Source organism: Barbatula barbatula (genome assembly GCF_947034865.1).
Source record: "Barbatula barbatula genome assembly, chromosome: 11".
Taxonomy (NCBI): Eukaryota; Metazoa; Chordata; class Actinopteri; order Cypriniformes; family Nemacheilidae; genus Barbatula; species Barbatula barbatula.
The window spans coordinates 13,919,185-13,941,315 of NC_136774.1; the positions used below are offsets into that span (position 1 = coordinate 13,919,185).

General features: G+C 37.9%; 2 protein-coding genes across 7 annotated transcripts in view; one reads left to right on the top strand and one right to left on the bottom strand.

The window, feature by feature from the left end:
* The window catches only part of slc20a2 (solute carrier family 20 member 2), a 28,808-nt gene extending 21,894 nt beyond the window's left edge, over positions 1-6,914 (top strand). Inside the window, exons 10-11 of one of the 3 annotated variants that reach the window (XM_079467777.1) lie at positions 299-383; positions 3,636-6,914. In XM_079467777.1, the coding sequence (XP_079323903.1) occupies positions 299-383; positions 3,636-3,800 (250 nt within the window). In that variant the 3' untranslated portion in view covers positions 3,801-6,914. Of the gene's footprint in view, positions 1-298; positions 384-1,408; positions 1,494-3,635 lie in introns of all 3 variants that reach the window. The other 2 variants (XM_079467778.1, XM_079467779.1) reach the window with 2 other exon arrangements.
* Positions 6,915-7,036: 122 nt separating this feature from the next.
* Positions 7,037-20,474, bottom strand: mapk4 (mitogen-activated protein kinase 4). Of its 4 annotated transcripts, XM_079468342.1 has the most exons (9): positions 20,332-20,474; positions 19,102-19,133; positions 18,788-18,867; positions 17,012-17,592; positions 12,796-12,940; positions 12,276-12,440; positions 11,254-11,455; positions 8,098-9,093; positions 7,037-8,007 (listed from the first exon to the last, which is right to left on the bottom strand). In XM_079468342.1, exons 4-8 carry the CDS (start codon positions 17,552-17,554, stop codon positions 8,142-8,144), a joined length of 2,007 nt encoding a protein of 668 aa, XP_079324468.1. In that variant the 5' UTR covers positions 17,555-17,592; positions 18,788-18,867; positions 19,102-19,133; positions 20,332-20,474; the 3' UTR covers positions 7,037-8,007; positions 8,098-8,141. The 4 variants fall into 4 exon arrangements, with proteins under 4 accessions (XP_079324468.1, XP_079324466.1, XP_079324469.1 ...); XM_079468340.1 differs by having other exon boundaries at positions 7,037-9,093; XM_079468343.1 differs by lacking the exon at positions 19,102-19,133 and having other exon boundaries at positions 20,332-20,408.
* Positions 20,475-22,131: the final 1,657 nt, after the last annotated feature.

Consider the following 22,131-nt stretch of genomic DNA (forward strand, 5'->3'; position numbering starts at 1 on the left):
TGCTGTTCTTTCCATCTGCGTGCATGCACACGTTTCTGCTCTGTGATTCTTTGTCACGTTCTCGCACGTGCACGCTTCATAGGGAAGAATTCAGTAAATTAACCCCTTTTCCTGTTATTGCATCACCTTTTCCACCTCTTTTGCATGTTTTCGCATGCATGCTCCTGTTAAAGCGTCGCCTCCTCCCCGACCGCCTGCTGTACGTGTCTGGCAGCCTCTCTCTGTGGCATGCATTGTCATTACAGGTGTATTCGCAGGTGTGATTGTATAAAGTTGTGTTCTGTTGCCCTCCCCGCAGTGGATTCACTATCGAGTTGGCCTCAGCGGTCACTGTTGTTTTGGCATCTAATATTGGACTCCCAATCAGTACCACACACTGCAAGGTAAAGCTCGGGTCAGACATCAGCAGACCACCCTCAGGTTACTGTGTGCACGACGGGGGAGAGGAGGGAGCCCTTTGTTTTTATGGGTTCTTACTGTATAATGTAATTGCTATTGATAAGGAACAACACAAATTCGGATTGGCACTTTCCACAAATAATGTATAGGTTTGTTGTCTCCGTAGGCATCTTTTTGCTTTTTGAAACTGATAATGGAAAGTATCTGCACAGAAGACGCTTTGCCAACTGAGCTGGATTTTGTGTGCATTTATAATAAGTGGCAGTATACAAATCTGACATTTGTATATATTTTGCAAAGGGGTTGCTGTGTTTATCAGTCATGGAAATCTACGGCAGTGATAAGCAGCACACAGATCACGTGTCTTCCACTTTTCTGTGATTTATTTTTTATTTTTTTATAATAAAATCTCGGGTTTTTTACATTACATTTAGTTTGACCTCATAGTAGCTAGTTGATGATTATTTTAGAGAAAAAAACTCTTTTTACACATTTTATATTGTTATTATTAATCTGTGAAAAGTGCCACATTTGATTTCCCTTTATTTATGATAAATTGTTAAATGAAGACGCTGTTTAAACATGTTTTTTACACCGAAGATTACTCTGGCAGGCACTCTAGTTTCTCTGATCTCAGTTACTGATGTCATTGGCTTAGACACTGTTTCAGCTGAAAATAAATACACCTCATTGTACGCTGATGTCAATGGCGGGACAATAAAACCCCTCATTAAGGCAAACAGCGCTCTCAAGCCTCTTTCGAAATAAAGACAAGTGTCCCCTCCTCTTCTCCAAGGCTTTGTGCATACAGAATAAATAAACAGTCTTCTCTCCACAGATATATGTATAAGTGGTGCTTCACAACCTCATCTTTTTGACTCCTCCTCATCCTCTCGTGTCACGTTGCTGTGTATTTGTCATTGCATCGGTTCGGGTCACTGGTGTCTTGCTACGTGTGTCTGACATGTTTATCTGTGTCTCTGTCTTGTCATCTGTCGTCTTTTCACAGTGGATTTTGCATTGAAGTAATGAGCGCTCTTTCGGTGCTTGTTGCCTCAAATGTGGGCATTCCTATAAGCTCCACCCACTGCAAGGTATTGGTATAGTCTTTTGGTAGTGATAAGCTCCGCCCCCATGGCTTTATTAGAATAATCACAGAACAACCAATCAGCGTTCATTTCTGCAAACGTGTAACTCCATGATTGCAGCTTCATAATTTGATTGATTCATTGTTTTTGTGATTAGTAGTTTTAAAACCGCCCGAAATAAAGTCTGAACCTTTAGAAGGTACGACATAGTGCACACATTCTGAACATGTTAACCACACCATGTAACAAACAACAAGCATCAACCCTTGGTTTCCATTTCGCTTAATCATTGTTTGTTTATCTTTTAATGCACCTTTATCATACAAGTTGTTAATACTTATTAGTTGTCAAACATACAGTACATGTTGCTAAAAACATACCACATCCCTCAGCTATTATGAACAAATCTTCAAAAAAGAATCCCGGCACTAACAACTACACATCCGTACAAACACTTATTATTGTTACCAAAGATCCCTGTAGTGTGGAGATGAGCTATCCTCAGTTTTAGTTTTGTGAGGTTTGTATAGAGATGTCAGGTCGCTTTGTGCTTAAAGGGCATTCAGGGGTGTTAAACTTTGGAAGCCTGGATTGAGATAAAAAAATGAGGTACATCTTGGGTATTTGAATTATTAGGAATACTATCGCCAGCCTGCGATAGTCTTTGCTCCCAAAATAGCATCCAAAACACCAATTTAAGTGTCATTGATGGATAGCTAACGTGTAGATTAGCATCATCCAGATACGCCGCTTGTATTGCGGTAATAATAAACTGGAACAGTCATTTCAACAGTGGAGTCACATTTCCGTCATGTTCGTATTGATCACTTATGTTTGTCAACTGATACTAATAAGGTCGTAGAACTGGGTATGTGTCCTACAAGTCAATGCGAAATCTGTATAGGGCTTTCAATCTTAAAGAAGATAATGAAATCTACTGTCTGTTGATTGTGGGCTGACTTTTGCTCCAGTTTTAGCCCCCCCGTGATGGGGTCTTCAGTTACACTGACGGTATAAGAACAGCCAGATTGCTCTTGTATCTAGCACAACACCTGTCACCAGCAGCCCTGAGTCGCACAGCATGTATGGAAATGTTACTCCACCCGCTGCCCTGTTAGGCACGATGTGACTTTGCCGTCAAGCAGAAGGAGAAAATGATCAATGCAGTGGAGGATAATGGCCTTGTTAAAGCAGTGGACACTAGGTCTCAATTCTTAAAAAACCACGACGACCTGCACATTTCTTATTTAGAGAAACGCTTTACCTTTTTCTGATTTCTTACCTTGTGGTACTTTTATGGACTAGCCATTACCCAGGAATTGGTCCAACTAATCAAATCCATATATTTTGTTATTCCAAAGTGTTCAGAACAGATATTAGAGAACATTATGGATCCCATACATTTAAAATGAGAGTTCTTGTGTCCGTGGCACCTTGAGTCCGTGTCTGTTGGCTTTAAGCACATTCATATGGCAGTCCAGAATTTTCCAGCCCTGCAAGAATGTCTCCTTAATTTGACAAACATGATTTAGCTCATTAGATCATTAGTTCGAGAGCTTTAAAATAAAAAATTGGTGTGTCAAAAAAGAAAGACGCCATGCTAGGTTGTTAGAAAATTAAAAGTGTAAATAAATGTAAAAGTGTAGAACACCCAAATTTTTTTAAATCTGTCATCATTTACTCGTCATTTCAAACCCGTATGTCTTTCTACTGCAGAACACAAAACAAGATATTTTGAAGTCCGAACAACAGCGGTACCCACTGACTGAATATGTACAGCCTTTGTTACCAACATTTTTCAAAATATCTTTTGTGTTCTGCAGAAGAAACAAAGTCATACAGGTTTTGAAATGACATGAGTTAATGACAGAATCTTCATTTTGGAAGAACGTTCGTCTTTAGTCATCCTCTTCAGGAGATGGGTTCGAAACCTTGATGACTTATCTTGTACTGATGGGCGTGTCCAAATGACAGGAAATAAAGTTGCACCCTGTTATCCGTTTCACAAGGACTTAAAAGCCTGTTCACTGAAGCACAGAGAATAACAAAATATGAACCAATAACAACAGATTCCTGAAATCCATGTCTATGTTATATGATAGTTGTGTATCATGCTACTGCTGATTGTACGCTTTGTGATGATTGCAGGTGGGCTCAGTGGTGGCGGTGGGCTGGATCCGCTCCAGGAAGGCCGTGGACTGGCGGCTCTTCCGGAACATCTTTCTGGCCTGGTTCGTCACTGTCCCCATAGCCGGCCTCTTCAGCGCTGCTGTCATGGCCTTGTTCGTCTACGGCATACTGCCTTACGTCTGAGACACATATCGGTCAGGGAGGCTTTAGGAAGGTTAAGAAGCGAGAAAGACAGAGAATATTAAATATCAAGATTATGGGACAGCCAGAGGGTGGGGAGAGTCTTCAAATGCTGCCTGGAAAAGCATCCAGAATCCTTCGACTTAAAATCCTTAATCTTGTCAAGAGTATTTATTTCCGTTTTTATTGTTTTGTTGAAACATTATCATGAAATCGAGATGAAGTGATACATTTCAAAGTTTCAAAAATGTTTCTCATGTATCTGTAGTTCTGCAGTTAGCGTTTATACGTGTTCAGCAGGGTAAAGAACTGATGTGCACAAATACATTAAACATACATTGCGGTTTTAACTGTTACATTTGCCAAACTCACACTAAAAACAACCACATAAAGAATGGGATTAGAGAGTTAGTTTTATGACACAGTTGATATTGGCACAAAATGTGTTGTCACCTGCAATGTTGTTTTGAAATATGCCAAATGTGGTGTGCAGTACAGCTGCACGTCTTATTTGGAAAACTTGTAAGTAGATTTGATGTTAGCAGTGATGCTGAAAGACCTCCTGCTGTCCAAAACATACTGCGTTGCTAAACTCTGTGCAGCTGGTAACATACCTCAGCCAACCCTTAAAGACAAGCTCAGTAACAAAACAAAACTGTGCTCATGATAAATACAAATATATTCTAAGCTAAATCATGTTTGTAGTGGGTAATGTGCAAACTTTTTTTTAGGTATGATACCATTCAGACCCTAAAACGACAGGTTTGAAGAATGCCAGTGTCATATTTAGATTTATGTATGCTACTATCATTTCTACTGTGTATATATTATATTTAGCTTTGGATTTTAGTTTTGGGTTGTCTTGTATTGTTACATTTGAGAAGAGTTTAGACTAGATTTGGCAGTTGCATATAGAAACGATGAAAAATGTTACTAATATCCTGTCCTCTCTTATCAAATATAATCACTAAAAAGACGAGCCATTTTCCAAGATCTTAAACGAATATATCTGTCAAACAAATAAGATAATGCCAATAACATGTATTATTATCCTAAACAGTCATATCAGTCGTATTTTTTTATTTTGAACCCACTTTTATTAATTGAGCTCTTTGAATCACTACATATTAAAAGGTGAATTTGGATGCTTTTATTTTGATCCCCTTATGGAGACATCATAGCCAAAGATTCAGGAGATCTTCATGTTGAATTGCCATGATGTTTGACAGTGTTCGCTTATTACAAACCATATCCAAACAAATGCGTGTATTTTAAAAAGCACATTATTTACATTATATAAAAGATTGCCAGTGTGTTCAGTCTAGTCATAGTAGAACATTAATAAAGCCCTACAGATAATGCCAATATATTACATACTGTACTGTATACTAAATGTGCCGAAACAGCCAAAATGCCCTAAATGGAATTTAGGGTGAGTGAACCCATAAATCCAGCACACACACGTACACACATATAGGCAAAATAAGATATAGATTGATATGCACGACACCACAATGAGGCCAAAAACAACTTTAGTCCAGATGCATTTGAACACGCTATCAGGGGGTCTTAAATGTCGATGTAATGAAAACGGTTTGACAGACCCCACTGTAATCTGCCTTTAGATAGTCACCAGATTTGGAATGTGTACAAATGTGTGGCTTTGAACCAATGCAAAGTGTTTTCTTTTGTGTATCATGATATTTTTCATCAAGAACAAATCTATCATTAAATGGCCATTTGCCTTGTAATGTTGTGCTTTACTGTTTGTTGGATACAGTAACTGTGGTGTTTACATTGTAATCATATTATAGAATATCTCATTGCAGTTACCTACAAATGCCAATCAAAGACTAACTATTAATCGCGGATTAAATATTTAATAACCAGGCGTTGTGGAAGGTGTTTCATGCCATTTTGTTTCGGCGGCGTGAATAATGAAACCCATGTTACTTAACGCCTCTACGTGTAGTTCACAACTGTACATGGGGGATATGATTAAAATATTAATAAAAAAGAAAATGAATAGATATATAAATTTCATTAAGCTATATTTTTCTACATATATGAGTTCAACCTGGGTGGTGATTTGCGTAGGGTGAGCTGGGCTTAGAAAGGTCATTATGATGTTCGTTTGGTTACGCCAATTACGGGAATGTTCAGCGCTGAATACCACTGAGCGTTTCTCAAAGATGCGGATTTAATTGTACAAAAGTTGTTTGCGCAGTGGTTTGATAATTCTTGTGGATGGGTTCCATATCCATTCGCTTTTTCTTGCCCAGGGAAGTCTCACCTGTGTGAGAGAGCGAGGTTGCGAGTTGTACAAATTCAACAATTTTTCATGATTATTTTTGAAAAGGCTGAATAACTTTGTAATTTTGTTTCCCTGTAATGCAATATTGAGCTGAAAGGCCGTGGTCAATCAGCCCGACACCTGCAGTGGCGATTACCAGTGACGATAGAAAGTGGCACAGCAAGATCCACCAAAGGATCTCTCACTAACATGCATGTAAAATCCTGCAATATAATGTGCCTTCCTGCTATGATGGTTTGTTTTAAAACGGCTCGTAACGCAGTGTATATGGCAAAAATCTTCACATGGCAGTTTAACAACTGCGGTAGTTTGGCTACGGAATAAGCATTAAGCTAGTAGAAAAAAAAACATATTTGAAGAAGGGCATGTTGAACAATGATGTGCTACATCAAAACATTGTGGCTCCTTTACCAAAACGTCAAAAATAAAAACATCAGTACGCAAGATTTGACTCCATGAAAGCATCCATAGTTAGAGGTTTCATACTGTAACTGTTATTGGCATCCTAGCTACATTTTCCCTAAGTGTGCTAGCATAACTTCTTAGTTTTGACGTTCTTAAAATATAATCTAGCCCAATCCTCTGCTGGCCTGCTGATTGCCTGCTGCGTGCTGTCTCTGTTGCCATGATGTGAATGCTATGCTGTTAACTGTCTAGTACCATCTAAAGACAGGGCTTTAGACTTAACAAATCCCTCCCCCTTATCTGCAAATGTACTGTATTGCTGTTTTCTTTATTTTTGGAACTTGTTGTGGAAGTTGTCTGCATTTTAACCAATTAAATTATGGGAATTAAAATTACAAAGAATAACAAGCTGCCTATCTCCTGTTTTCTTTTTACATGTAAAGCTTGGTGGAAAAAAAATAAACATTCACATGGATAGTGTAGTGTTCATTGAAAAAGACACAAACATCCGAATTTTGTTCTAAATAACATTAATGTATTACAAAACATCGAATGAAAACATTCAAAATGACCACAGAACAAACAAGGCTTTCTCTCTGGTGTTGCACAAAGAATAATAATTTCATAGCAAATACATGTTTCCCCCAAAATCAGAAATTTCAGATGTTGGTGGTACAACTTAATTTTTTTTTACCTGGTTAGCTTTAAATGTAACTTTAAGATATTAGTCGACATGAGTTTGCATCAAATTCATGAAGTTAACTAGTATTTTTAAGTTAAATTAACTCAACCAGGTAACTTGTTTGTTTTTAGTTGAACAAACAAAAAATATTTTCTTACAGTGCCGTGGATCCTTATTCGGTAATACCTCCAGAAATAAAGATTTTATAACAACTTTTAATGGAATACAGAACCTCACTGCCATTGAAAAAAATCATCCTCAAAACCAAAAATCTGGTTCGTTGCAGTCACATTGGTAACACTTTACAATAGAATTTGTTAACATTAGTAAATGCATTAACTAACATGAATTTACAATGAGCAATATAGTTTTCAGCATTTTACAATGTTAGTTAATGCCATATACAGTTGTTCATGATGCATTACCTAATGTTAACAGTAGTAACATTTGATTTAAAAAATTTTTTAGGAAATGCTGAAATGAACATGAAGAGTAATAAATGCTTTAGACGAGATGTTCATGTTAGTTTGTGAGCTAATGCATTAAATCGGGGATTTTCAAAATGGGGTCCGGAGAACCCCAGGGTGCCTCCAGAATATTCTAAGGGGTCTCCAGAAAATACAGCAAAACTTTGTTTTTCAGCAAAAAATTATACGAAAAATTATTAAAGTTTAATTTCTACAAACAATATGTTGACTTTACAATATCACACTTACTATTACAGTTTAAATGCTTCTTTATACAAAAATGGAAATTTATTTTAGAAAGGGGTCCATCTCAGAAGGTTCACCATATTTGGGAGTCCTTGGCTTGAAAAAGATAAAAAAACCTGCATTAAATGATGTTAACATACAACCTTATTGTAAAGTTTTACGGGCACATTCAATAATTTATACCACCTTAACACTGATTTAAAGATCTGGTCAAAGGTATCTGCGTTGTTCTACCAGTGCTCTTTATGACACCCTGGAGGGTTGACCATCTCAGGAGCTGGAGTTCTTGTTCTGGACAGCCTGTGGTCTGTGATGTCATGAACACAGCTATCATTGTCCTCTTTAGGAGCTTCTGAGTTCTCCGTCAGAACATCAGTCTGACCACACAGCCTTAGAGCTTGAGATATAAACACATCCAGGTCAAAATGTTCCTGTTCCTCTTTCGAAGGCCGCATCTGTGAGGGCTCTTCGTTGTTCCGACAACAAACAGAGGAGGATGGATTATCGGCTGAACCGAGATGAGGAGAGGAAGGGGAGGAAGGCAGCAGAGATGGTGGAGAGGAGAAGAACGTGTTAGGGCTCCTCCTGCTTTCCTCCTGTAGTTGTAAAGGTGTTCGGATTTGCATTTGGAAATGAGGCAGCATTGTAGGGGAGAGGGGTTGTGGAGGGGAACACCGGGAGGCCAGCGGGTCTTGAGGAGAAACGGGCGAGTATAAGCCTGACTGCGTGCTCTCCACCCAACGTGAGATCTCCTGAAATAAATCTCCGGGTTCAGGGGCGAGCTTTTCCATACTGCCCCCTCTGTTATGTCTCCAGTTCGACAGGTCAAGTATTAATCTAGGCTCAGAGTAATGCTGTGGTTTCCCCTCACGCCATGTGATCTTATCCAGGTAGGAGGGAGAGCCCACCTTGTAGTCGCAGGAGTGACCGCAGTCCAGTTCCATGAATTGACCGCAGACCCGGTCCAGAGACGAGTGGGACTGCTCCAGGAAGCGCTCTGCCGAGCTGCTGTGGGAGTATTTGCGAGGATCTACCTGAGCCTCCTCCGGGATGGCTGTGGAACTTGCTCGTGGATCTCTTTGAACTTCTTCGTCCGCCTCTCCGAGCTCGGAGTCGCTCTGTATGCATCCGCACTGCTCCTGCCGCTGCCAGCAAATCTCTGATGAGAGACTTCCATCATACCTGTAAGAAGTGTAGGGACATGACCATGAATTTACAGTCGAAGTTTAAACCTGTGCGTATTTACTAAAAGCAAACATGTGCAATCGGTTTGCACAGAGAAAAAAAACATCCAGAGGATTTACGTTGGTAACATATAAATTAATCAAATTCATCTTCCTAAAAAACATTCCAACCAATATAATGGCCTTAGACAGCTTAAGTAATGCATTTTCGTACTGAAGAAAATGTATAATAGGTGCTTTGCATTTCTTCTTTCATCCCTCTGGAATCCTCCCATTAATATACGTTTCAAGTGCAGTATTTTTTAACATTTAGTTTAGTGAACATGGTTTTATGTTGTAACAACATACCAGTGGTGATGTCCATAAACTTGCTGTGAATTTTGTTCATTTCTAAAATCTTAAATGTAGTTTGGAAAGTTTCAAAGGGATAGTTTACAGAATAAAAGTATTCTCATGATTTACTGCCATACCAGTTATTTAAACTCATTTCTTCAGGTGTACACAAATGAATAATTTTAAACTAACATGCATAATTTACCTAATAAAATTACACTTTACAAATAGTTTTCAGCATTTAATAATATTTGTGAACATGAAATAACATGAAGAACTTAATTTGAGTAGTTGACAAATAAACAGTAAATGTGTCCTACACAACAAAAATAGAGAAAACTAACAATGCATATAAATCTCTCTTATGCTATTTTATATTACATACTAATTTATATATTATTAACAGTTTGTTTAGTACATTTTGCAAACTACCCATTTGTATTAACTAACATTCATAATGAGATTCATAGATTTATCTTCATTTATGTTGTGTAGGACACATTTAGGGTTTATTTGTCAACTACTCAAATAAAGTTATTCATGTTAGTTCATGTGCATTTACTAAACAGCATTAGTAAATGCAGAAAACAATATAAACTTAACTAACGTTAACAGATACAACCACTCTGTAAAGTGTTACTACGGCTTCTAAAGTGAAATGCAAGGTTTGATGGAGAAAACGATATTTATATTTTGAGCTTATTTAGCAAAATTGAAATCTAAATAACAGATCTGAACACTTGGTAACTTAAAATCGAATTGTTTCTTACTTGACGAAATACTAGTCACATACAGTATAACAATGAGACATGCAGGAACCAATGAGATTCAAAGTCACTGACCTGCCTCTGGAATGGCATTGGGGTGAGTACAGTTTTATTTTGGGGTGAATGATTCGTTTAAGGACAAATGTCAAAACTATTTTTGACCTTTAGAAGTCAAATGTTTCTCTGCTTCTCTTACCTTTGTTTAAGCTAACAGGTTTGTTCACCTCACACTGGTTGCTGTGATCTGTCATGGAAGATATTCTGCCCCACAGAGGACTACAATGACATTCTCATTAAATTGTCACAGAGTCAGCTGTGAGATTAAATTATGTAGGGATCTGATATGTTTCTATATTTAAAGTGCCTTCTACGTCACCAGCGGACCCCTCTGGGCATTTCAGTCCCAGTCTGTGGAAATTGCTTTTACTGTGACAAAACAGCAATTGCAACTTTGATGTCTTGAAATTTTCCTTTTCCACGTTTATTTTGTATGTTGTAATATGCCGATTGCCTGCTGAATCATTTCAACTGTCGGTCCAAAATAATTTTCAACAAGTCTGACATATATTAGCAAACTTAAAAGAAGAAATGCACTAAATAAAATGCAGCTATTGGTAAAAGCATGTGTAGCTAGGACAGCTAGTAAATGTATGAACAGATTGCATTGAATATTTGATATCCAATGTCATATCTTGGTCCTGAAGCAGATAAGAATCACTGCTCTCGTAAATGATAAATAGAGCACTTCAATGGGTCCACAAATGTCATTATAAACCACCTTTTATTTCAACTTCTATATATTAAATTTCAAAATATCTTTCTGGCATTTTAGTATGCCAGTGAAGGAATGTGGTAGCAGTTTATTTGAAATTGAATTCATTAACTAAAAGTCTTCTTGGCCAGGAACCTAGTATTAGGTTCAATACTAACAAGGTTTAATATTGTTGTTGCTCTGAGACCCAGAACTGTCACACGTTTCAGTCTTCCAGATAGAAAAGCTTTCAACTGTAAGGGTGGGAGAGTCCGGAGTGCCCAGTGTCAGATGTGTTGTGCAGTACCTGTCCCAGTGGGAGCTGAGCGCATGGCCATGTTCTGTGACTGTACTGTCCTCTAACTCGTCCTCTATGCGGAAAGGCTGCAGGGATATGGGCTCGTCCTGAGGACAGGAGTATTTCTGTAGGTAGGGATGAGACAGAGCTGCTTCTGCTGTCAGCCGGTCCATGGGATTAAAGGTGAGGATGCGTTCCAGGAAATCAATGGCTGAAATGCACAATGAAACATAATAAAATCAACATTTATTTATCTTAATACGTAACCTTTTAGTTTAATTCTTACCATGACATGTAATGTTTGCTTTCCTGAAATAAAACCTCATATACTAAACCTCAATGATGTATGCGATCGACAAATGCGACCTCCGGAGGATGTTTGTCCCAGGAAAAGGCACGTATTGTCACGCTATCTAAGGTTTTAAGCATGTGACTATCAATTTTTCACAGTGCTCTAATTGCAAAAACGTTTATTTTGGTGTACGGTATTACATTATTATGGTATTGTATTTTGTTACAGAAAGAGGTTGAAAACTTCAGCGATGTCCTCTTGTATTAAGAAATGATAAATACATAAAAATGTATTTAACTAATTTTTTCAAAATGATTAAAATGCTAAAGAACACAATTGTTAAGAACAATACAAATCAAAATAATAGACAGAACAAGAAAAAATTATCTGAATATTTTCATTTAACATTTTCTGGCCTGGCATATTTTAGTCTAGATAAATATATATATATACATCTTTCATTATTTAATGAATTAGCATTATTTATTCATAAGTAAAATGTAATAATCAATACATATCATACATCTTTATTATCACAATATATTGAATTATTGAATCCCAGCACATACCTAAGAAAGCTTATGTTTCACTCCAAGTTGCAAGATACTATTGCTGTATGTGACAAATATGATGAAAATATTTTAATAGTCAAAACTAAGCTAAAACTATTTTAATGTTGTTATACCAGTATCTCACTAAAAAAAGAATACTCAATGGTCGGTTTAAACTGTCTCCTCACCGGTGTCCTCCACTTCTGGCAGCAGGTCACGACGCAGTGACCTCCTGACCTTCCATCCTTTACTGACCAAAGTAGGCATGACTTTGAGCAATTCCTGCCTGTCCTCCTCCCTGATCACAGGCACGGTGTCCAAAATCAGCTGCATCTGCTCCAGCTCGTGAGCCCCTTCCAGACAATCACAAACAGTGGCATAAAGAGCATTCTTATATTATTACTAAATTATATTCTCAGCATATCTTAAGTGGAAATGAGAAATGAAAGCCCAGCATGCATCCCCTTTTCATCAGTTCTGCCTGGCTCTACTAGACTGCTGAGTTGTAAATAGTCACTATATGGAATTGGCCCTAATTTGAGCTTTGATTGGTTTGTTTGGTCTAACCCTTACTTACGGTGCCAAGCACAGCCACAAGAGGACGCTATAACACAGAGCATTCTTGTGTCTGAACGTTAAACCTATAGAATCCAAAAGAGCAAAAGATCAGACTAATAGACAAACCAGTGAGTTTACTGTGAGACTTACCCGCGAACAGCATGTGTCCTGTCAGCATCTCAGCTAAAATGCAGCCTGCGGCCCACATGTCTATTGCTTTTGTGTAGTTGTTTGGAGAGAGCAGCAGTCTTGGTGAACGATACCATTTTGTTACCATTCCCTCTGAGAGGTATCCCTGCGTGCAGATAAAATAACAGTTTGTATATGATACAATTAAAAAACAATCAGTTAGGGTTGATGTTCAGTAAAATGATCTCTCCCTGTGAAGAATGAGAAGTCACTTGGGAAACAAAAAATTCAAATATTATTTTTTGGATGAAAAAAATCCTTCCTTCGTCTGACTAATACATTTTTAGTTTTATTAAATTCGGGGTTATTTAATCCGTTTTAAGATTGTTGATTCAAAGTTAACAGATGCTTTACACTGTCACTGACAACGACCTTATGGGATTGTTATGGCTGTGAGTTTGACAGAAACCATAACCCAATATATATTATATCATAATATAGAGGATCTTTTTTGGCTCAGATAATCTATTTATATTTCAATACAATGATTTAAAGTAATAGTTCACCCAAAAATACATAATTTGTCATCGTTTACTGACACTTACGTTGTTCTGCTGAACACAAATAATGCAATTTGGAAGAATGTTTGTAACCAAACAGTTCTGGTTCAGCATAATAGTTTGGTAGTCAACTACTGTATATTCTTCAAAATATCTTCTTTTGTGTCCAACAGAACTAGGACATTTATAAATGTTTGGAACAAATGTATACATTTTGGTATTCCTATCATTCAGATGCTTGTCATAAGCCCCCCTTAGCAAAGCACAATTATTTCCACATGAAAACTATTACTACATATAAACTACTGCATCATTAAATATAATGTACCATACACACAAATGAACTACAGCAATGACAATATAACCACCAATTTTCCTCTTCAGAAACAAATGACTTGATAAACAGCTGACGTAACCCCATGATTTCTCACGATACCCCCTTTCTGCAATATCCTTCAGTACATCCTTCTTGCCATCTCTCTCTTCTTTCTCACCTCCCACTTTCCCCTGAGGTCAGCTACTGAATTATTTGTGAGATTTAAGCAGCCTGCCTCAGGAGGTGTATCTGTGGAGTGATGGTGACACAAACAAAAATAATATTTATGCACAGTGTCCTTCTTTTGGTTCCCGCTAGAGATTATTCACTCACACCTTTAAAGTGCCTCACAAGCTCATTGAGTAAAACCATCAGGCTTGTTGAAAAATTATGTTTGTGATGTTACTTAACAAGTGCAAAGTCATACTGAAACAAACGGATCCTTTCCGGAAATAGTTCACCCAAAATGTGTGTTCTGCCATCATGTTCTCACCTGCATGTCATTCCAACCTGTATGACTTTCTTTTGTGCTAACAAAATAACTAACAAAGAGTATAAAATTCTGCTGTCCTAAACTTTCTTCAAGTGAATAGGCACACAGCCTCCTTATTTAAATTATACATGAAGTTTAATGTCCATTATTAATGCAGAGTCACAATATCCTCTCATCTTCCTGTCGGTATAGTTAGCATATGTGGATCCAGATGCTGCTGTGAAGCCACAGTCCACTTATCTGCGTTTCTCTATTTTTGGGAACTGAATGTTCCCTCCATGCTGAGAGGGGAACAGACGCTCTCAGCACTGCTAGTCAGCGTCGTGGCCACTAAGTTAATGGGTGAAATGAACTACTGCTCCAATTCATTCAAGCACATGGACTGACATACATATTACTGGGATTGTTCACCCAAAAATGAAAATTCTGTCATCATTTTCTCACCCTTATGTTATTCCAAACCTGTATGACTTTGTTCTATAGAACACAAAAGATATATTGAAAAATTTGAACAACATTGTCCCCCGTTGATTTACATTGGACCCAAAACCAATGAGACATTTCTCAAAATATCTTCTGATGACAAAATGTTTATTTTTGCAGAACTATCGCTTTGAGACTGTCAAACTTAATACGTTTGTGGGTTTTAAAACATATAAAGCGGTGCTAGACCAATTAAGCCAAAACAATTCTTTTGGGAATTCATTTTTTGAGCATCTCCCACCAAATTGTCCATCTACCCTTCTTCTCTGATTATCCACTCCACATGTCCTATCACACACAATGCTCCCCATTCAGGTTGTCCCTCACAGTCTGCTTGTGTTACACTCTGTGCTCTGCTAAATAATACAGAAGCACAATGACACATCAAAGTGCCACATTCATCTTTCAGATCCCATAACATTGAGGTAATTGTTCATAATTATTATGTAATTCTATAGGGTATAATGTCGAAAGTATAAAACTTCAACATGGGGAAAAGTACTTATAGACAAGGACTGCATAGATTATAGTATTTCATGTATTAGTAGGGTAACCTGGATTCAACTGTAAGGAATAATTATATGAAACAAACTAGCTCTGTATACTGTTGTATAAAAAATGCTATTATGTTGCTGTCCTTATGTTGTTCCAATTGCTTCCATTGTTTACCTCTTTTGTAAGTCACTTTAGATAAAAGCATCTGCTAAATGACTAAATGTAAATGTAATGAACAAAATACTAGATCAACCTTATTGACACCATACTATTTATATAACATTATATAGGCCTTATAGGTTGTGCAGCATTTGATGGGAAATAAGCTGGAATTGCAAGCGTAGATCATTTTGTGCCGCAAGTGCAGAATAGCTAAAAACAACATTAAAAAGCCAGCCAACAACGTATTAAAATCTTAGGTATAAGCTGCCCTAAAATGTCTATCCCTGAATGTGTAATAACATAAAAACTTTGACAAAACAATTTTAAACTAAAGCTACCTAAGCTAATGGCAATGAGGACTATGTAAGTGAAACAGATCCACTGAAAGTATAAAATACTTGTTTTAAAAGGTTCTGTTTATGAAGGAGCAGTACACTGATAAATATAGTTATGTAGTTAAAGGGATAGTTCACCCAAAAATGTAAATGTTGTCATTATTTACTCCAAACAATGGCGGTATCCATAAACTTGCACTTTTGTGTGCATACAATAGAAGACAATAGGTACTGCAGTTGTTTGGTAATATCCTCTTTCGTGTTCTGCAGAAGAAAGAAAGTCATACAGAATTGAAATGACAGTATGTTGAGTAAATAATGAAAGAAATTTCATTTTTGAGTGAACTATCCCTTTAACTTAACAGCATGCTGCGCATGATAACTGATCATGCTTTTCTATTAATAAGGGCCAGACTGGAACTGCAGAGTGAACCACAATGAAAGCTTGAAGTAACAGCAATGGAGCTTAAACTAACATCTAATAGTTTCCTGTATGACCTGTTTTCTAGATCTATTCTGTCTGAATCACATAGTTACAAATATGCATTTTAAACATGAAAACCAGGATAAAGTCTCACATTTCTAAACTTCTGATTTTAACCATTCATTTCAATCTGAGACAGTCACAGTTAGTATTAAAGATATCAAAGTTATATTTTCATTATGCATTATGTAGGATCATTTTTTGTACACAAAAAAGGACTTAAGTTGGGTTTTTCACAAACTGAATCACATATTTTATAATGTACTATTTATATTTTATACAATAATAAATACCATGACAGTACATTACACCCAAAACTTCAGAAAGACATTGGGGGTTTGTTAAGGAGTAAATATTTTGTGATTTTTAAGGTCCTACTTTGGTTTATAGAGTGTCCAACAACAAGTTTACGTACATACAAGGTGTTAAAACACTTTAATTTACTAATAATAGGTAGTTATTATTACCTTACTTCTTGACTGACTCTCAAATGATTTATTCGGCGATTCATCTGTCAGCCTACTATGATCTGATTGGTAAAATGGTGTACTCAGCTGTGATTTGTTTACCATGTACAGCGACACAAATGGAACGTAGGTGGGCAATACACCGAGTGACGCAAATCCGACCCGGAACGAAAAACAGAACGACAGACGACTCGTTCGCGTGATTCAGAGTCGGCTCCTTTTTTCTCAAGCAAATTACTTTGTTATTCGTTTACTTTAGGCTTTACAACTTGGCAGACTGCTTACATTCACACACAGCAACATTACACATTGCATTAAAATTTTATTTTAAGGACTCTTTATATTTACTTTTTAAGAACAAAGAATGTCCACTATTTCTTCGAGTGACTAAAGCAGTATGTACTACAAGTAGTTAAGCGCTGCCTACTATAGTGCCTCCTACCTTGTGTGAGTAATGTGGGTCGACAATGCGAGCCAGGCCGAAGTCACCGATCTTAAGCAGCAGTTGTTCAGTCTTGATAAATATGTTCGCTGGCTTCAGGTCTCGGTGCAGCACGTTGGCCGAGTGGATGAACTTGAGCCCTCGAAGAAGCTGATAAAAAAGCAGGGTGGCGTGTTCCGTTGGCAACGGCCCTAACTCTAGTAACCGTGCCAGATCGGTTTCCATACACTCTTGCACGATGTATATCGCTTGCACACGGGACAAGTCGCTTTGCAAGGGATTCCCGGATGGCCCCAAAACATCGTATACCCTGACCACGTTCTCATGCTGAAGGTGCCGGGTGATCTTCACCTCCCTAAGAGCGTGCTTTACGCTAATTGCATCTCGCATTATCAGCTTCTTCACGGCCACGCGCAAGCCGCTGCGCCTGTCCAAAGCAGAGAGGATGAGACCTGATGCTCCAGTGCCCAGAGGACGCAGATCCTGGTAATGTCCTCCCAGGTCAAAGCCATATCTGAATGATGAAGTGCTCTGCCAGGCCATTGCTTAAAGAGGGGCGGTTGGGCATTGCCTGTGAGAGGCTGCAAAGAGTGTGGAAAGTGACAAATGGCTTAATAATGCAGTGACCATTGTAATGTAACTCAATAAGAGCTGTGTACACATTAAGATGGGGTATAATGACATAATTCCTTATTTAAATGTTCTGATATACTACACAGACTCTTAAAGGGACAGGTCACCCAAATTCTGTCATCATCTATTTTTTCTCATGTTGTTCAAAATCTATATTTGACTTTCTTCTGTGTAACACAAAAGAGGATATTATGAAAAATGTCTCGGTGGTTTCCACTGGAAGTCAATGGTGCTCAATGTGGTTTGATTGCCAGCAAATCCTTTAAAACATCTTCTTATGTGTTCTCATACAGACTTAGAATGACATGAGAGTGAACTTCCCCTTTAATTAATAAGGTGTGAAAGGCTGTGCTTTATTGTGAATATAGTCATGGCTGAAAGCTGATGTTGCGCGAATAAACAGACATCATCTATTAGCTAGAAGACAAGCAAACAATGTGCAGTGAAACAAATAGCAGCTCAGTAAAAAGGTTGTACTGCGGTTCTTGCTTATTGCAAATAAATCACAACTATTAACCAGTCAGCATCTAGAAGTGGATCTATTTGTTTTATAAACATCACAGCAGCAGACGCTATGCATTATCTGAGGTGTGTGAACTTAATTTACTATTGCGAACAGCCTGTCAAAGCAATGGGGGCACAGCACTGGTTGAAATACTCAACACCATAGTACAGGGCAAGTGTTTCCATGGCAACATCCCACAGTCAGCCAGTGCCTGCTGCACAGATACTGTATATAGGGAATGCGCTGACAGAGTCACCCAGCTTGTATTTCTAAACCCAAAAAACACGAAACCTTAGAAATTACACTTCTGTAGACCTGGCAACACAATCGCATGGCAAAACGTAACTATTTCATTATGTGGCTAATTGGTATGAATTCGTACCATCTCTTTCGTACATTTTTTACAATTCTCTTTTGCGCCAGTGATGTGAGGTTTAGGGGCAGGGTCAGGAGTGGGGCTTAAGTGTTGTTTTTTTAGTAATCGCTCATTTCGTATGACTCACAATGTACGAATTCATGCAAATTAGTCACCATCGTCAAATAGTTCGAAATTCCCATGAGATCAGTTTGGACCTGGAGGTGATCTGTGATTTTAACATTAGCACTATGACATGTGGAATCTAAGAGCCTTCACTTGCCGTCTCTGGCTTCAGGGTGTCCTGAACCCTCCATGCTCCTAATGTAGTTATCTGTCATGCTTCTCATACATTCCCTGAAGCTGAGAAAAAAAACGAGAGGGAGAAAATGAGATGTACTGTGCACAAGCATAATAACAGAAATTTTACATTCTGAATACAAGCAAAACCCTTCAAATCCGTTTTTACTTTCAGGTTTTAGATAATATGCAAAAGAGCATCTACGTGTTTTCATTTAAGATTGAAAACAGTCCGAACGCATAAAAAACACAATCTTAAAGGAAAAGTTCCCTCCAAAATGACAATAATTGACTCACCCTCATGTGAAATCTGCTTGACGTTGTTTCTTCTGCAGAACACAAAAGAAGATATTTTGAAGAATGACAGTAACCAAACTATTGACTTTGGTTGTTTATAGACACCATACCAATGCAAGTTAATGGGTACAACTGTTGGTTGGTTACCAACATACTTCATATATTGTCTTTTGTGTTCTACAGAAGAAAGTCATGCATTTGACATTTTTGCATTTAGCAGATGCTTTTATCCAAAGCGACATTGCATTATACAATACATTTCTTTCTCAGTAAATGACAAGAGGGCATGTAATTGATGACAGAATTTGAACTATCCCTTTAACTAAAAATTACTTTTTTATCATAGAGATTTATAGAGATCAGGCATTAAAGTAAACATCCTTATTTATCTTTAACTGTTTTGTTTTCCAGCCCAGGTAACGACTATAGGTATCAGTCTCCACTTCTTACCGGGGTTTTTTACATTTAAATGGATCTCCATCAAGCAAGAGAATCTACTCCCAATCAGACTATTGAGTGAGCCTAACTTTATAAATAATGCATATGACTATGGCGCTGACCGTGCAAGCTGATGCTATTTGTTGTTGAACGTTGCATCGAAATACACTGACTTACAGGTACTGTAGATTACAGGAGGTTATCTCAATACCTTATATAAATGCAAAACCCAGTACGTTATTTGGTAACGTTACATAATGACAAATATCGCTACACTGTTAAGCATGCAAATAAAAGCAAGGAAGCACAAATAAGACTGTTGGTCCACATGCATACACAACAGGGAGCGCTGCATTCATTCGCCTTTTTGCGGCAGCACGGCTGTATTTGATCCTGAAATTGACGGCTACCCTCCCGTGAGCGATGAGCTTTTTTACTGGCAAGTCTATTCAGAAGTGACCCAAGAGTCTTAAAAAGGTATGAAATGCAGTGTTGCGTTAGATTGGGACACACATTATCTTCCGGCCCATCCACGGAGAAACTACAAAGGCAGCAGCGATGCTCCCGGATCTCTTCCCGTCGCCTGCCTTTGTCAGCGGCTCCTCTCTTTGTTTAGGAAAAAGAGCGACGAGCGGAGTTTTCCTAGGGGGAAGTGATCCTTTCGTAGTTGGGAGTTTGTTGCTCAATCTTGGCACTGGTGCAGTCCGGTTGCCATAGGTTATGTTGTATCAGTTCACCGCCGTAAAGAATGATCCGGATCGCTTTATCATATAGAAATAAATGATATCTTACCCACGATAGTGTCACCGGGAACGACGCTGATCTGACGTTTTACACTGCATTTGCTTTGCATGTCCCTCTTCCACTATATGGATCTACAAGCTTTTCTTTGGCAAAACTCGCTGGTGCCCCCTGCGTGACGACACGCGCGCACCAGTCAATCGAGCGGTGATCCGGACACCTTACGCGCTCCTGCGGAACACGGAGGAGTGGACCCTCGGTCATCTGGCTTTACTCCGCAGACCAACATTAGTAACGTGGGTTAAGGACGTAAACACAGAACAGATGACAGTCTTTATCTGTATTATCCTGTCATACAGTTGATTTTAGTGATTTGTAAACACTAATGTCATTTATATGGTTGTAAAGCAAGGTATAAATCATTTTAAACGCTGGTCCAGAAACACTCACACTTTCCTTTATTTATTTATTTATTAGTAGACTTTATTATCTCACGTATATAAATCGAGATTTTTGTTTAACATTTTAAATCGGTTCTTCTGGGACCAGCATTGTTAACAAGAGGTCAATAACAAGGTTTTTGTTGAAAACACGTTTCTAAATGAATAGCCTACATTATTAATGCAGTTAACCAGTGGAATACACATTTTAACCACCATTAAATTCCCCAATATTCTTTAAAAAAGCCCTGAAAAATTAAGAGTGACAAATAAAAAAACAATATCTGCTAGCAAAATGGAAAACGAATAAAAAGCCAATGTCACAGAACAACAGGATTCAACAGAAGCTACGGACAAATATGCATTTAGCATTTTCCCTAAAACAACAATACATTTTTAAATCATCGAAGCACTTTGTTTTATTTTTAACGATTAATGATTGGACACATGAAGCAAACAATAAAGTATAACAGAGCATTTTTCCATTCAGTCTAACTGCTGGTGGTCTGATTTCATCTCATTTTGTGTGAAGTAATAGTAGCTACATAAAATTACAGTACGTGTCCCAGTTTGGTTTCTCTCATGTTCTCGAACACGCTCTCAATCCCCTCATTCTGTTAATATGCTTCATCTTCTAGTTGATAAATACCCAAAAACGTAACCAACACAAACAGAACGTACAGCAGTTCCTGGAAATAAAATGAGCACTGTGGTTCTGACAGTGCTGGGATGCAGAGATGCAGTATCTTTGAATTCCTCAGCAGGAGAGGCGGCGTGTTTGGCTGCCCCCCAAGTGCTTCATCCGCACTGGGGTCAGGTTACTGCTCTGCGGAGTCCACGGCAAAAGTAGAAAATGAGATAAAAGATAAGCCAGTTTGAATGTCCTCTATCCAAACACCCGAGTGAGCTCTCAGTTGGAGTGACCTACACTCTTAAAAACAAAAAGGTGCTTCAAAAGGTTCTTCGATGCCATAGAGAATAAAGAACCTTTAACATCTGAATAACGTTTCTGTCAAAAGGCGAAAAAAGGTTCAGATTATGAAAAAGTAAGAAAGAGAAGGTTCTTTAAAGAACCTTTGTCTGAAGGGTTCTTTGTGGAACCAAAAATTGTTCTTCTATGGCATCGCTGTGGAGAACCTTTCTAAGAACCTTTATTTTAAGAGTGAATACATAGTTGAATTGTTAAGACTGTGGAAAGTGCTGACCAGATCTATGTTCTTGTATTCTTTACAACATTTTCCAATATGATGTACATTTCTAAAACCAATGACCAGGGAAGATTGTTTGCATGGCCACTATTAGATTTAGCACAAAACCCCAAGAATTCATCACCTTGGAAGGTATAACCTACATTTTTTCACAATTGAGCTATTTACAAATTCTTATTCTAAGAACAATTATTATTATTAAC